The 15,897-nt window shown below is 45.9% G+C and overlaps 1 protein-coding gene across 1 annotated transcript in view; it reads right to left on the bottom strand.

Moving 5' to 3' along the window:
• The window catches only part of AFF2 (ALF transcription elongation factor 2), a 487,389-nt gene extending 471,553 nt beyond the window's left edge, over positions 1-15,836 (bottom strand). Inside the window, 1 exon segment of the mRNA XM_027096865.1 lies at positions 15,572-15,836. Coding sequence (XP_026952666.1) covers positions 15,572-15,618 — 47 coding nt within the window. The 5' untranslated portion in view covers positions 15,619-15,836.
• Between the last annotated feature and the right edge of the window lie 61 nt (positions 15,837-15,897).

Raw genomic sequence — 15,897 nt, 5'->3', positions numbered from 1 at the left:
CCGAAGGAATCAACAGGGCAGTGGTCCTCAAGGGTGGGCAGAGAGTATCTGTTTCTGTCATCTTAAGGAGGGCCACAGTCCCTGCGACTGGAGGGACCTCTGCCCAACTCTCATCCTACTTTAAGCATTTAATGATCCGGCTCCAGTGGCCATGTATGCAATGGCCACCATGAGATCCCCAGTGCCTGGCCCATGTAGACACCTACCACATATGTGATGAATGAAGGAACGGATGAACGCCCGTTCTTCTCTTCAGGAGACAGATACAGCACTTAGAATTTCACCCATCACAAGGATGGCTTTCGTACGCATTGCAAGGAGAGTGGGACCACTCCAGGATTTTGTGTCAGAGTGGCATGCTATTCGGATCCAATCTCCATCTTGCAAGAGGAAGCCGTGGTCACAGTCAGAGGAAGAGGGGCTTTTCACGCCATCCGAGTAGTAGTTTGTGCAGAGGTGGCCAGCGCGGAGCAACAGCTCAAGCCTTGCCTCTGAGGAGCTGTATTACAGGGCAGTGCTACGGCGCCAGGGTTCGAACCCCAGCTCTGCTGCTACCTACGCTACCTACCTGTGTGATTTGAGCAAGTGACTTAATTCCCCCATCATCAAAATGGCAATCATGAACACGACTACTGCCTCACAGGGTTACGGAAGGTTGAAGAGTTTACATGTGGAAGGCGTTCGGAGGATTGCCTGAGGTGCAGCGACCACTCCATACACGGGATCCATGGTCATCTCCCAAGTGTAGGCCAACATGGCCACAGGGAGAGAGATGCAGTTTCCCAGGAGGCACCGGGGTTCAACATTAGTTATCTGATTCCTTCTGGAAAAGCTCCTGTTAGCCTTTCGATCCTCTGAGGTTCCCATATTGTGGCAATTAAAGGGAAAGATACCCAGAGGGAGGTTTCCCTGGGCAAAGGCTGGTAAGGATCTGCTCTTGCACCGAACTTCTGAAAAAGTGTGTGGACCAGGCGGCGAGGCCTCGCTTGGTTCCATCTACCCTAAAAATAGAGCTCGAGCCTTCCAGGCCTGGCCACCTCCCACACGCGTATCTAGACAGGGTCTCCGTGAGTCTCTGCAGGCCATTATCCCAGTGCTGGGACGTCCTGCCCTGAGAAATGAGAACACAGTGAACACGGCAGGGCTGCCCTCAGAGCCGGGGAGGGCTGACGAGAGCAGAAGACATTATACTTCCTCTGTGTGGCCCTTTCTCACAGATGATGGAATGTGCAGCAGAACTGCCCAGATAGGAAGGAACTGGCTGCCGTGAGAGGGAGTTTTATTCTCCTCCCATTTTGGTTTTGGTTTTGTTTTTTGCTTTTGGACCAGCAGAAGCTGGGTAAGCACTGCTAGGGAGAGTGAGGGAAGGCGATGACCAAGGAGCTGGCGTAGCTCCGATCCCCGTTAAGGTCTGAAGCTCTAAGGCTCTCCACAAGCGCCGGGACGCGTACCTGGGAGGAGGCGCTCCGGAGAAGCAGCCAGCGCCTCTCCTCTCCCCTCCACCTTCGTGAGAACTACTCTACGTAGTTCACGTGGATTCATGAAAATTGCTCCTATTTCTCCTTCGATTTTTATAGCTTTTCTGATTCTTAAAGTTCAGGTTTTAAACGGGAGATTATCGTTATGGGAAAAAAAGACTGTAGCTCACAGAGAGCCTTAATTCTCCTCTTAATAGTTCCAGAGGGGTACAGAGTATCTGTACTGACTCTAGGAAGGCCTCCTCACCCATTGTCTATTTATGAAAATTCAGCCTTATTATTAAACGCCGGCCACGTAAACAAGTGCGGCTTAATTCGCCAAAGCAAAACGGCTAGGATTTCCAATGTCTTTCCATTCTGTTGAACATGAAGGTCTAATAACTTGACAGTTTAAATTCAAGACGCCGCAACAGTTTGGGACCAGAAACTTGGAATTCAATGAAACAGCTTGCAAGATATTAAAGGCTTCTGTCCCCAGAATATGTTTTCTTTTTTTCCAGTGTAGGCTGCTTCATTCACTACAACCTTTTAAACATTGCTCTCATAAAATGCACAAGCAGTCTTTAGGAGAAATTAGTTAAACGGCTCCCAGAAAGCAGTGTTGTTTTTCCCCTTTCGAAACACTGCCGTAAGTATCCCAGCTCACTAAGAAAGGGTAAACAAGTCCGAAAATTTATCACATGTAACAGGTATGATTAAAAGGAGGACTGAAGAGGTCAGTGATGCTCATGCGAGGGGCAGTCCTGTTGTCAATGCATTAGACCTACCCAAGGAAGTGAATAAAACTGCAACTACTGTGCCGTTTACAGGAATAAATGTCAGGAACCCAAAGACAGAGATGGGAGAGGGGGGGTGGTGACAGAGCGCGGAGCGCTGCGGAGTTGGAAGTAGCGTCAGGCTTCTTCCTCATGGCTGCTGAGGTCTGGCTGGGCTCCGGGCACACTGACAGAGGAGCCCGAAGTCACAGGAGAGGCGAAGTGAGTTCAAGGATCCACATTACACAAGCCCATTCAACGTGGGGTTGTCCCGCCCCCGATCACCACCACTAAAATAGCTGGAACTCCTTTTCAGAAAAAAGTAGCATCAGAACTTCATTCAGGAAATCCAGGTGCTGGCACACGTTTGAACAAACACGCATTCACAAATCCCCATTTCATGACCTAGCAGGCACACCACCCCGCACAGCCCACAAGGTGAGGCCCACGTTCCCAAGTGAGACCGTGATGGATTCCAAACTTCCCCAGCCCGTGGGGAATAAAAGGAAAGAGAAGGAAAGAGGAGACACAAGAAAACTGCAAAAGTAGCCCTAACGCTGGCATTGCACCTTTTGCTTCCGTTTCTGGCTCTGTAGCTTCAACTTTTCCTTACCAGTATTTACACCCCTGCGGTTTTCTGCTAGTGTCGTTGTTGCTGTTAAATGAATGTGTGTCACACGAACCCAAGACCCTGGACCATTTCCGTGGAGTCATATAGGCACATTCATTCAGTTACTTTCCCCCTTTCTAATTCCTACGAACGACAGCAAAAAAAATAATTAATTAATTAAAGCTCAACGAAGATTTATGAGGGGACTCGTTTCCCAACTTCTGCCCCTGTAGCTGGGTGAGGCCGCTTAACTAAAACATCTCTGAGAAATGCCATGAGCCATGAAGTTTCTGACTCGCATATCATTTATGATACCCCTGGGGAGCGGGCCTGCCTAAGAAAACCGAGGCCCAGCACCCCATAAGGTTCTCATTACAAACAGGAATTTGCCAGGCCAGATGCACTGGGGGTTGTCAAGCTCTGCAAACTCTCCCCACCAAAAAACTCATAAATTTTGCAGAATATATTGCTTTTCCTTGAATTTTTATGATTATGTTCAATTTCAGGAAACTTACCCCATACTTCATCATTTGCCTTCGTTTTTAAGAGTTATCTGACGTCCATGAAGTTCTATGGACTTTCTACTAATCATGTTTTTTAAATCTTAAAAATATAAGCCTACGTATTTCCAGCCAGCCATGAATTTAAAATCTCCCCCCTTCTTCCAATTTTGGTATGCAATTGCAGGCCGACCAGATTTCGAAGGTTCTCTGCTGGACAAACTCACCTTTCCATCTTCCATTGAGGCAAGGAACCCAAAGAAAGATGGCAATAATGGTGATCAGAGTGTACAAGGTAGTCAAGACTTGGCACTGAAACCGGATGGGTGACACTGTAAGACTCAGAGGCAGGTACTTGCCTGGAGCAGTCACGGTAGCATTCACAGCCCAAGGAAAAGACTCCCCAACCCCAGGGTCAAGGGCATTGGAAATGGTGGGCTACAGTTAGGCACCTAGGCAAAGTTTGGTGTCCTCCCACATTTTAACTTGGTAGAGTGAATTTTAGTGATTTCAGTGCTATTTTGCTAAATTTACTTTTCATAATACATATTACAGGCTTGAATACTTAACCAATCTCAGATTCGTTACCAACCCCATCTTTCAGCTAATCGTGTATTAAGAGGGGCAATGTCTATAAACCGTTTTGCTGCCTAGCTGTAGCTATGGCAGTTCTTAATGCTACACCCAAACCAGAAGGCATTCTTTACACACCCCAGAAACCCAGAGGCAAGCCAGATGTAATCCTGTGCTAAATCAGATTAGGTGAAGCAGACAAAATCACAACTTTATTCAATGTGTCATTTATCCCGGGTGACTAATGCATTATTTGTATGAAGTTAAAATTGAGCTTTGAGAAACTATGAAATAAATCAAATGCCCTACTTTATGTAATTTTAACAGACAGATCCCATTAGGATTTTACTATGCATAGCTGTTGGTTAAAATCATTGACCAGTATCCTTATAAATTAATCAACCGAGGTAATACTGGCTCTGCTGTCATCATTTGCTACTAATCTACAGTTAGAATTCACTTTAACTTTTCAAGCCTCTTGAAATAGGTTCATCAAATTTCCATTTTTTTGTTCAAAATATATGAGTAACTGTGATGGTTTACAAAAGCCTGTGGTAGAAGTCTGCCACTGGTGTCTGTTTTCAATGGCATTAGAGCGTGCATTGGCATTTCATTGTCATTTCAGGGTAAAATGCTAACAGAATCCAACCATAATCATCTTCATCATTCTTGATAGGAACTTTTATCACTCGCGGTCTGAATACATGTGAACTGTTTAAAGTTTAAACTGTTACAGAACTGCAAAACAAACGAATTGGCCAAAATGTCTAATTGTAGCAAAAGGGATATGGTTAATATTTAGTAGTTAACTTTTGAAAAAAGATCATCATGGCTCTTGCATTCCTCCTGGATCTTTAATACTTGGATATGTTTCATTTCTGATTATGAGACCTAATTTATTAAAAACCCGTAAGTATCTACAGTTCCTCCTCCAAATATGTACTTAATGCCTGGTTAGTTTAGCGAACTGGGCGCTTTACCTCCACTAAAATGTCCTAGATTTCTTCAACACCTTTTATCTTTCTGTCTTCCTTGACCTGCATCTCATGACCTTTAACTGTGTACTGTAAAAACAAAAAAATAATATTTAGAGAGTTTTTTTCCCAAGGTTAATTTTAATTCATCTTGAAGTTTTAAGTTACCCATCAACTCTGATACAGCTGATGTCCAACTCTGTGAAGGCAGTGGGGAAAAACACCTATCTGCTGGGGTGCTCGTTCAATATGGTGGTGTGTGTAAAGCATGGAACACAGTGCTTGGCAAATACGAGTTCTCTTACGCTGGCTCTCAAACCATCTTACAGAGTGCTGCAAAATGAACACATAGGGAAACTTTTCTGCACATCCTTGAGATGAAACTGCAATCTGAATCCTCCAGAGGCATAAATAGAATATGTGTTCGGTCTAAAAATACGTTAGGAAAACCCAAATCCTAGGTTAGCCTCCAAAGCAGGAGCTATTTTTAAAACAAAGAAAGAAGGGAGGAAGGAGGGAGGGAGGGAGGGAGGGAGGGAAGGACAAACAAGAAACACGAACAAGGCAGCAGGCTCACAGGAAAAAATGCTATCAAAGTATGGAGACAAATATTCAGCAAACGTTGAAGGCATGCTCTCCCCTCCACCTTTGTACTACATGAAAGCCCCATTCTGATGACAGTAACAATTTAAGACACGTTTTTTAAAAAAAGTCTGCAAAATTACCCTTACAGCATTGTCATAGATACTAAATGCAGGTGCACCTCGCAAAAAGAAACCGCTATGCGTAACAATCTAAAATCACAAATTTGATAAGTTTAGGGTTGCTTAGGAGAGATTACGCTCATCAACAAAGAATTCCCCACAGGATTCCTAGCAAGCAGGTGCGCACAGAGAGACTTACTTTATAAAACTAGGAGCCTAGCTGTTGAACACGTCTACCTGTACCTACCTGTCTGACCGTCATGATTTTAGATCTTCTCTTAGACCTCATTCTTGCACCTCTGAACTATCTCTTCACAAATCTGATCACACAAAGCATTAAGCAGGTTACTGTATATCAACCCATTGATTTAGTCAACAAAAAGTAACTGAGCACCTACTGTGTGCCACTCTTCTAAGCACTGCAGATGCAGTGGTAAATAATGCCGCCCCCCAAGAACTCCCCCCTCATTGAGCCCACGTTCAATGCATCTTCCTCCCGAGCACCGAATCTTGTGCTTACACCAAAGAGGAGCGAATCGAGCATCTCTTGTTGGAGTAGATATCAGGGCAGTTACACCTCATATATGGTTATGGACTCCAACCCAATGCTGGCTTGTAAGTACTAAAGATGAGTGCCAAAGGCCTCATCAGCCCAGTCCGCTGCCAAGCCCCGAAGCACACAGGGCTTGCCACTATTCTAGCATCTCTCTCAGGGCATCATCACGGGCTAGCAGCTCAGCTAAGTATTCACAGCCTGTGCGTTAACTGCAGCTCTGCAGCATACTATCCGTGTGACCTTGGGCAAGTCGCTGAACCCCTCTGTCCCAGTTTCCCTGCCCTGTAAAATAGGGAACTCGGATAACACAAATCAGAGCCATCACATAGGAAATGTAAGCTCTAATTATTATTTTCACTCATTATTATTAATGTGATTCATTATGGCTTCCCACCTAGAGGTAATATTTTGAAGACCTAGCATGGCGCCTGAATGAATCGGACAAGCCGACGATGCTGCACTCTGAACTGGCTGCATTAGGCTATTACTCCGGGCCAGACACTAGGATTACACCAATAAAAGACATGTTCTCCTCCCTCAAAACAACTCAGGTGCATTGGACGCCTGTTCAGGGCAGTATGGCAGCTCAGAGGAAGGGTGTCTAACCCGACGGGGCAAGAGTATGTGAGTTTGGGGACGCAGGAGGTATAGGAGGATTGTAGCTAGCGGATTCCCAGAGACAGAGCTGAGATTCGAAGGATGAGACAGCCAGACGAAGAATTATTTGGTGGCCGAAACAATTCATTATAAACACAGATGTAAACACCAATCAGATGGTAAGAAGGCATCAACTTACGCTTTAGGAAAAAGAAAGACTAAAGGAAAAACATCAATACACACCTTCCACAAAAATGAGCTCATAATTTTTTTTAAAAAGGAGAAAGAACAAAAGAACAGATATATCTGGGTACATCTCAAGAGCCGTGATATACGCTTCTTTCGAAAATCGCTACTTTGCCAGCAATGGTGCCAACTTACAAACATTTGTTTCAACTGATTCAGGAAAACAAACTCTCATTTGGTATTTCTTTCAAGAATGCTTGCCTCGATATTTACATAATTCGGACAGTCAAATAATTGTCCAGAATTCTGTGGCTATTCCCCAGCAAATGGTGGTCAGTGGTAATGAGAACACTCCACTCACACAGCAAAACATAACTTCAGCAACTATGTGATGAACGTGAGCTACTATTCAAGCAGTAAACTCCGGGTCCAAAGGCAACTGTTTAACAGCAAGTGTCGGCTGCTCCTGGTCTGCTAAACAGCCCCCATTTCTGGCTTTCCAGTTCGCTCTGGGCATTGCGGAGGACTGCTTCTCCTCCTCTAGCTCACGTTCCCTCTCTCTCCCTAAATTCCTATTTTACTTACATCCATGCCACACCATTCCCCCCAATCCAGGTCTACATTCCACTGTCAAGTCAGTGGGGCCAGAGGTCATCTTCTACATTCCTTTATCTCCCCCTAAAAGTGACTGCCGAGCAAAGCGCTGGGCACAGAGCAGGTACACAGTGCAGACAGTTCTGGAGAGGGTGACAAATACTGAACCAGGACACGAGAGCTCCGGACCTGACCTAGCGTTGTCACGTATGGACTGTACGTCCTTGGGCAAGCTATTTTCCCATCCTGGGCCTTGGTCTCCACATCTGTATGAAGAGGAGGCTGGACCAGATGATGGTGAAGGGCCCTCCAGTCTTGAAACACTGGGTTGGAGGAACTGACGAATATCTACACACCTGAGCCAAGGCTTTTGCCAGCAAATAAGTAATGGCTAATTGATGAGACCTCTCCAGGATTCCACGGCACTCCATCGAAAACATCCATCATGCTGGAATTTAATTTAGTTACTGTGGCTGTGCCGACCTGGCGTGGAACCACCAGTCCCTTTGGAATATTAATTTATTAAAAAAAATTAGTTGACTGACATCCTGGAGGGAGAAATAAAGCCTCTGCGATTGCATTTCTCGTTGTTCACTGGACAGTTAGGTCGTCGTGTACATATTGCCACAGTCAGAAGGTTAAAGTGTCCTCATAACACGCTCCTTCTGGTGGGTTGGTTTGATCAAATCACACTAGAGACCCAAAGACCAAGGAGACATCAGACTCCTAAGAAACTTCTCCCACTGACTGTTAAAGGCCAGGTTACAATGCAGCACCACTACAAGACGAGTAGGGTTTTATTTTTTTATTTATATAAAAAGAAACCATTTCAATGCTATTGCCAGGAGATATGTGGCCTACAAAACACAAAATCTGGACTCCAGGAATATGGTTTAATCAAGGCCACCAGTATCTGCTACTGAGACCTGGTTTTCACTGAAGCTGGTCGATGATGCAAAGAACTATTATTTGGAAATCTAAGCAAAAACAAAAACCCATTCTTTATAGGATGGAAGTGATGGGTTTCTTCTTTTCCTTTTCTCCAGCAAAATGAACATTGAAAAAAATAAACAGATGAGTGATTTTAACTTTGTAATGAAAACACAACCTGTTTCCTTAGCTTATTTCCCAATGTGTGGCCTTTATACCTTCCTAGACCAGCACAAGCCTCTTGAACAACCAAATCAAAGATACCTTTCAATCACTGGCTGATTTTCTTTTCAAAATGAAGCAAAATGCACAGGTATATGAAGAATAGCATTCCATAAACTAAGCAATTCATAATCAAGATCAGATTCTAGCTGGAGGGCTATTGTCAGCCCTGCTTAAATCAGGCCATTTTATTTAAGCACTCAGATCATTTCTCTCAGCTCAGTAAGTAGGTGGATGTTAGCAGCTAAGGTCATCGAAAAGATTTACTTTAAAATAAATTCAACAATTGCGAGCACCGCCCTCTCCATGGTATAAAGTGTGCCTCGCTTTGAACATGCATATAAAATTTCATTAAAGTGCAACATAAAAGTTTTACATTAGAGGAACCCAGTGCTGGACCTTTGTTTAACAGTCATGATAATTTATGGCGTGGATCTGCTACAGTTAAGTAGAAAAACAGGCTTCTCACGATGAAATACAAGGCATAAAGGCTGAAACTCAAGGAAAGCTGGAGGAATCCCAACCCTCCGACCACTCAATTCTTCTTCAGATTTTTGTCACACATACTTCTTCAACGTTCTCCGCACAGATTGAGACACAATACCAGTCCTGTACCCCTCTACCTTCAAAGCTGGTTTTCTCAGTTCTAAGCATATCTTAGGATTCCTAGAAATCTATTTTTTTAAGCACGCTGATAAATAACAGGGGTTCGAGTTTTGCCTTTCCCTATTAAGTTTTTCTCGGTTACCATCCTTCTTTCTCGTTACTTTCTGCGCAAGAGACCAGACTGGCTAGGAGACCTTCAAAAAGTTACAATTAAAACACTATCAGGCAGGCAGAGGGGAGGTATTACCACCAGGATCTAAGCAACTGTCTTTGGAAGACAGAAGCATTTGCATAGAGCCCTCTTGGAGCTGATGGGGCTCTCATATCAATCAACACATGTTTCTTGAGCACCTGTAATGGGAAAGGCACTGTGCTGAATGACGCGAGAGGGCTGCCTGGCTGCCTAGGAAGCGGTGTGGATGTCTGAACACAAACGACTTAATGCAACAGCAGTGCCGCAGCGAAAAGAACACTAAACACAAATCCTGAGACCATCCACACACTGTGAAAACTTAGGCGAGTCACTTAACCTCTCTGAACTTCAGTTTTCGTGTCTACAAAATGGAGCCAGTAAGACCAGTCCTGACAAACCCACGTGGTCATTGTGAGGATCAAGTCAAATGATAGATGTGGTAAGTTACAAAGCTTTGGAAAGAAATGTTATCAAGCTCCTATGCCCAGCTTTGAGGCTCCCAATTAACCAGACAATATACCACGGTCTTCTTTAAATTCAGGTACCAAATCTTCAAAATTAGGGCATTCGAATTTAAATGGACAGTTCTCAAGGACTTGAGTTTTGCCATATGTATATATATATTATACATACTATATATGAATGGCAAATTACAATATACATATTGTAATTTGCCATTCATACGTTTTCATTAAAGGGGCAACCATAAAAGAAGTGCTAAGGGATTGTACCATTACATAAATTGTTCCTTATTCAATTAAAAGAAAAAAGCAGAGTTCCATGGCTAGTCGATTACATGGTCATTCCACAGATTCTTTTTTTTACACAAGCATCATGTACACGGTCCAATCCGTTTGTTTCAGTGAGAGCTAAATATTGTTCCTGTGTGGGTTCGAGCAGAAAGGCACTTGAGCTGGAAGTTGGGAGATGCGGATTCCTGACTCAGCCCTACTACTAACCAGGCTGTGTGAACTTAGGTGAGTCAGTCAACCTCTCCAGGGCTGTTTGCTCATCTGTAAAATGGGAATAACACGTGTACGTTCTGACTCACAATGACCGAATGAGATGATGTATGGAGAAGGATCCCACCTGTTGGAAAGGCTCAGACAATATGTCAGTTGTTGCTGGTGCAGGCTCTGGGATCAGTTCCATCTAGGCTGGAACCTGAATTGCATCACTGAGTATCTACTGCCTCCATTTCTTCATCCAAAAATGGAAATCATAATAGGTCCCATCTCATAAAGTTGTCTGAAGGATTAAGTGAGACTGAGTATTTAAAGCACTAGCTACTCCGTCATGTTTGGGGCACAGAGTAAACACCCAAATAACAGTAGCAACAACGAGGATGCGTCCTACTACAGATACAGGTGAAACACACACACACACACACACACACACACACACACACACACACACGACACACTCCTCAAAAAGGTTTCTCCAGGTTGTGGTCTTGAGTTCTTAAATCAGCAACACATTTCTTTCCATTATCAGTAAACAAGTTTTTAAAATCTCTTTCTTTATCCCACAGCAATCAGAAAAAGACAAAATTAAAAGTGAAAAATGTAGTCACTGTACCAGTTGTTTTGTCTACATGACAGGCTAATCAAGTATGTGGTAGTTTCCCTTTCTGAGGTATGAGCTATAAGCTCATAGGACTATAGCTTCTAGATTGTTCCAGAGATGGCCATTTTATTGGGCTTTTACGATTCTGAAATTGTTAAATATGTGCAGATTTTTCACGCAAGAAATAGTCTCAGCTAAGAATAATGGGCATGAAATAAAGGTTCAGCACATTAAAACCGTTCCTATTCAACAATAATGAGCATGTTTAAATACGATATAATTTTTATCCATCTACAAAACGCTTAAATGTTTGGAATCTCGTTTATGTCTATAATGACAGATTCATATTTGAGGCAGTCGTTTTCAATCTTGATTTGTATATTTTAAAGTTGTTAAATGCTTGACTGAATCATTAGCAAAACAATTCATGTATCATTAAACTGATTTCTAACGTGAGATAATTTTCTTCCTTGTCCAATAGACGTGCCTTCTAAGATTTACGGGGACAGCATTTATCTTTGGGGGTTTCAGTGGGTGTGGAGGAGACCTCGTCACTAGCTAATTTCACCACCTTGAGTCTCGTCCTCCCATATACTCCCTTAAGAAACTCAAGCCCAAGTGGTTTGCTGAATGAATGCTCAAACAAGCCGGAGAATGCATATTGTACCAGCAAAAAAAAGACCACTGACTGTCTCCCTTGCAGTGGAAAACAAACAGAGGGGGAGGGGGAAAGATAAATGGCTGGAGGTAGAGAAAGAGAAATCCTGGCAACCTGGAGGCGCCGCCCCGCCCCCTCCACATTCCTGCCACCCCCAGGTAGACCAAGGTTGCGTTCCCTGTCTCTCCCCGACCTTCCCATCCATAAACAGGCCTCTTCCACTCTTCCGGAGGATTGCAGCGCAGGAGGCCTCCAAGATCTGTGTGCGCAGAGCAGGGGGAAGCAGCCGGGCTGCTGCAGTGCATGGGCCATGCCCAGCTGGAGCTGAAACAGTTCACTTTTGTCTGGAGAGCAGGGTCCCCGCCCCCCATGGCTGAGGGAAACTGGGGAAAGCGGGGCTGCTGGGGCAGCCCCGGGGGAGGAGAAGCCTGGCCCGCACATGGCCCCTTCCCAGCCTGGACGGCCCCACACAGACCTTTGAACTTTCTATTTATATAACAGTTTAGTGAGTTTAAGTCTCTTCCTGTATAACTGCCCGTTTGCAAGCTCGCCTCTAATTAGGCTACTTGTGAGACACCACATAAAAACTACAAACCATGGATGCCGGCCTCCGTCCTTCGCTGTGAGAAGTCGGCCACTGTCACAATGGCTTAACTACAATTTTCACCAGGCTTTTGAACATTGTGATTTTGCTATCACAGTGGTTTCCTTTTCCCTTTTTATTTTTTAGAATGAGCCCTTTGCTGTATCTATCTTCCCTTCTTTCCTTCTTTCTTTTTCAATAATAAAAAGAAGATAAGTAAGCATCTCTACAAAAAACCTCGGCCTGTCACGAAGCAACACCTAATCAATACGGGAGGGGTGCTTGCAGGGTGGAAAGGCTGTGCACTTGGTAGGCCCTCGGATTTTGCTGGTAAACAAGTCCAAATCTAGCCACGTGATCTCCAGACACCTCAAGAATTCATTTACTGGGTTACCACAGACAAGTCTACGGAGTGATTTCAATGATAAAATTTGATTTTTTTCCCTTTACCTTTTTTTCTTTTTTTTAAGAGCAAGTGGTGTCTTTGGTGCACACAGCCATCTGCGCCTTCCTCTTCTTTCACAGAACGGTTCATATTAAACTCAGACACAGGTGAACATTGCTCATTCACCCAGGAATCTTGAAGAACGAGAGCTCTGGCCCTTTAATCGACTCCAGAGCATGACCCATTAAGAGATTCTTGCGGTGTGTGAAGTCCAGGGCTCTGTTCCGTTAGGCACCGAGCACTCCCAGACTCGGCACATCCACACTGCAGTCACCCGTGCCCCATCCTTTCCATTTGCATTCCTCCTGACAAATGTGTATGTCTCTAAATGGGCACGCACTTTTTGCTTACTGTAGTCTAGTGTTTGCAAATGACACAGATGCCTGTGTCTGTAAAGTCTTTCTTCATTAAGTCTTGGAAGATGAGTTTGTTTTTTAGCTGGCCTGATCCAGTTATTGTCAGACATCTAGGGTTGCGGTAGAGATGGCTCAGAGCTCTCTGTTCCACAAGTGACTGCTGAGAAGAGATCCAATGGAAATGAGATCCTTAACTTGGCTGGCGCCTTTTTCTTCCTAGGACCTCCTGGGGAGTTAGGGGTGGGGAGCAATGGATGCCATCAGTCTAAGCAACTACTTGCTCCCCAGGAGGGGAAGTAAACATATAATGAACATGTAATTGGCATGCTCTGAATGTCCAAAGAGAGTTTGGAAAGGTACACACTCCCATTCAAGGCAATAGCAAGCTTTTTAGTTCATCCACTATTCACATTGATGTTCCTTTTCTCTGTCGGGGTGTACAACACACAGGCGCACAACCGCATTACAAATGTTTACAAACACAGATGCACAAGGAAGCTTGCCCCTCACGATCAAACAGTAAGAAGGAGAAATTTTCCTGGAACGTGTGCACAGAGGGAAAAGGCCAGCTTATTTATGCAGACGCGTTATACTAATTCATCGGTATTTCACATAATATCCACGGAGTGTCCAAGTCTGCATGTTTCTTAACTGATGTGGCACAGTCAGGGATAGTTTCCAAAAAGGGACAAAAAGAAATCACAACTAAAAGAGCCCACCTCCTTTAAATATGCAACTGCATGTGCCTAAGATTAAACTGAAATTAAAACAATATAATAAACATGTTTTTAAAAACCTAATACCTTGTATATATGTTTAACATTTGAACTACACCCACAAAATCACTTATAACGTCTGTTAAATTAATGATGTTACCCACACCATGTATTAGGCAAATTGTATGCAAATAGTAATGCTGTGGTTATCAGTGGTGTGCAAAATAAACTAGCAAAGCAGGGTAAAGGCCGTATACAGGAGCGTAATATTTAACTGAGCAGTAATTTTACCGTGATCTTTACTTTTAAATAACAACAGCATGGTTGTTAAAAACTGTAACCTGTTTTTCTGCAGAGCTGATAAAACCCTGCATGGTATCAAAAATGCCTTACAGATTAATACTGATACAGTGTAATTTGTGGCTTCAAGGATTTACCCGGAATCGCTGTAAAATAAAATGTATTTAACTTCTGATTTTCTTGGATTTGCAACTAAAGGAGTCATGATTGACATGATGAAGCTATTGGCTAAGAGTATGACCCTTTTCTAAAGAAGGAGATTGCCTAAAATATCACATCAGCAAAGGGAAATCCTTGTTAAAATACACAGCATTCATCGTCAACGGCTGCCAGTACTTTAACATTGCAAAAGATTTCGCACTGTCGGTCGCTACTATACATTATTCCAACTACATTTGAAAAGGCAATAGCCAAGAGTGCAATTCGAAGTCGCTGCCGCCGCGCCTTCCCCCCGTCTAATTCCATAGGCTGTGGGGGGAAATCGATACGTTAGAATGTTATGACAAATTAACAGTGATAACGTTGGTGCAGGAGGTGAAGCTTCTGTAAAAGTTAATAGATACGCATATCTATTTATACACACGCGCGCGCGCATCACGCAGACTAACAACTTTCCGGCTCCCCAGTCACCTCTGCACCATCTTTCACAAACCTCTCGGGGACAAGCTGACGGTATTTGGGGAAGAGCCGACGAAACCTGTGAATCCGAGCTGGGTGCCCATTCAACCCACAAACCTGCGGCTGCCTCCCAGTGGGGGGCGGACGGGGGCCCGGCCGCTAATTAAATGTGCGTTGACGTCGGAGCGGCCAACTTTAGGGGCCAACTTCAAAAACCCTCAGTCTGGAAAGCCAGACGCCGCGGTCGGCCCGGACCGGGTGTCCCCCGCTCGGTGGCCCCCGAAGCCGCCGCTCGGCGCCCGAGTGCGGGGAACTTGGGCCGAGCGGGTGGCAGGGAAGGTGTGCGCGCCGCGCCGTGCGGGGACCGGGGTGGCGGCGGGGGCGGTGGCCGCCGAGGAAGCGGAGGGCCGCCGGTGGCACCTCGCCGCTGCCTGCCCCCCGCGGCCGGCCGCCGGCGTCGGGCACCTGGAAAGTTGGGGGCATTTCGGGCGGGCAGCATCCGGTGCGCTGGGAAGGCCACCCGGCCAGCCGTTCGGGGAGAAAATCCCGGCGGAGGTCGCGCGCCTCAGCCCCCGGGCAGCACCGGATCCGATTTGGGCCAGACGCAACTCTTTGGACTTGGAGTGTCAAACGACGCCCTCGGGACCTGCATCCCTCCCTCGGTCCGCACCTCCCCCCACCCGGGCACCCGACCGAGGAGTCGCGGCGGCCGGGGCCAGAGGTGGCCAAGAGCAAGTGGGAAGGCGTCCCGGGCGCCCCACCAAACCCCGGCTCCTCTTAACAAAGGCGAAAAGCCCAGCCCCGGCCCAGGGACCCGCGCAGCCAAGGAGAAGGCAAAAATCAACACCTACCACTGCTGCTCCAAGTCCCAGTCCCTGAAAAAGTCGAATAGATCCATAGCGGCCGGGCGGCTGCGGCGGCCGGGCGTCCGTCCCTGCTGGCGACGGGTCTGCGCGGCTCTCGGCGCGGCTCGCTCGCTGCTCTCCGGCCCTCCCGCCCGGCTAAAAGTGCCCGGGCCGCATCGGCGGCGGCGGCGGGCGCCGGAGGTGCCGGGTCCTGCGCTCTGGGGCGGCGACGGCGGCGGCGGCACCGGGCGGGCAAGTGCCTGGCCGCCCGCTCGGCTCCGCTCGGTCCGCGGCTGCCCGCGCGCCCAGCGCCCCGACGCTGCGGCGGCAGC

Source organism: Aethalodelphis obliquidens, unplaced genomic scaffold (genome assembly GCF_003676395.1).
Source record: "Aethalodelphis obliquidens isolate GAN/ISIS:26980383/991018 unplaced genomic scaffold, ASM367639v1 scaffold110, whole genome shotgun sequence".
Classification (NCBI taxonomy): domain Eukaryota; kingdom Metazoa; phylum Chordata; class Mammalia; order Artiodactyla; family Delphinidae; genus Aethalodelphis; species Aethalodelphis obliquidens.
The sequence above is the reverse complement of the archived record's forward strand: the minus strand, read 5'-3'. Positions and strand labels throughout refer to the sequence as shown.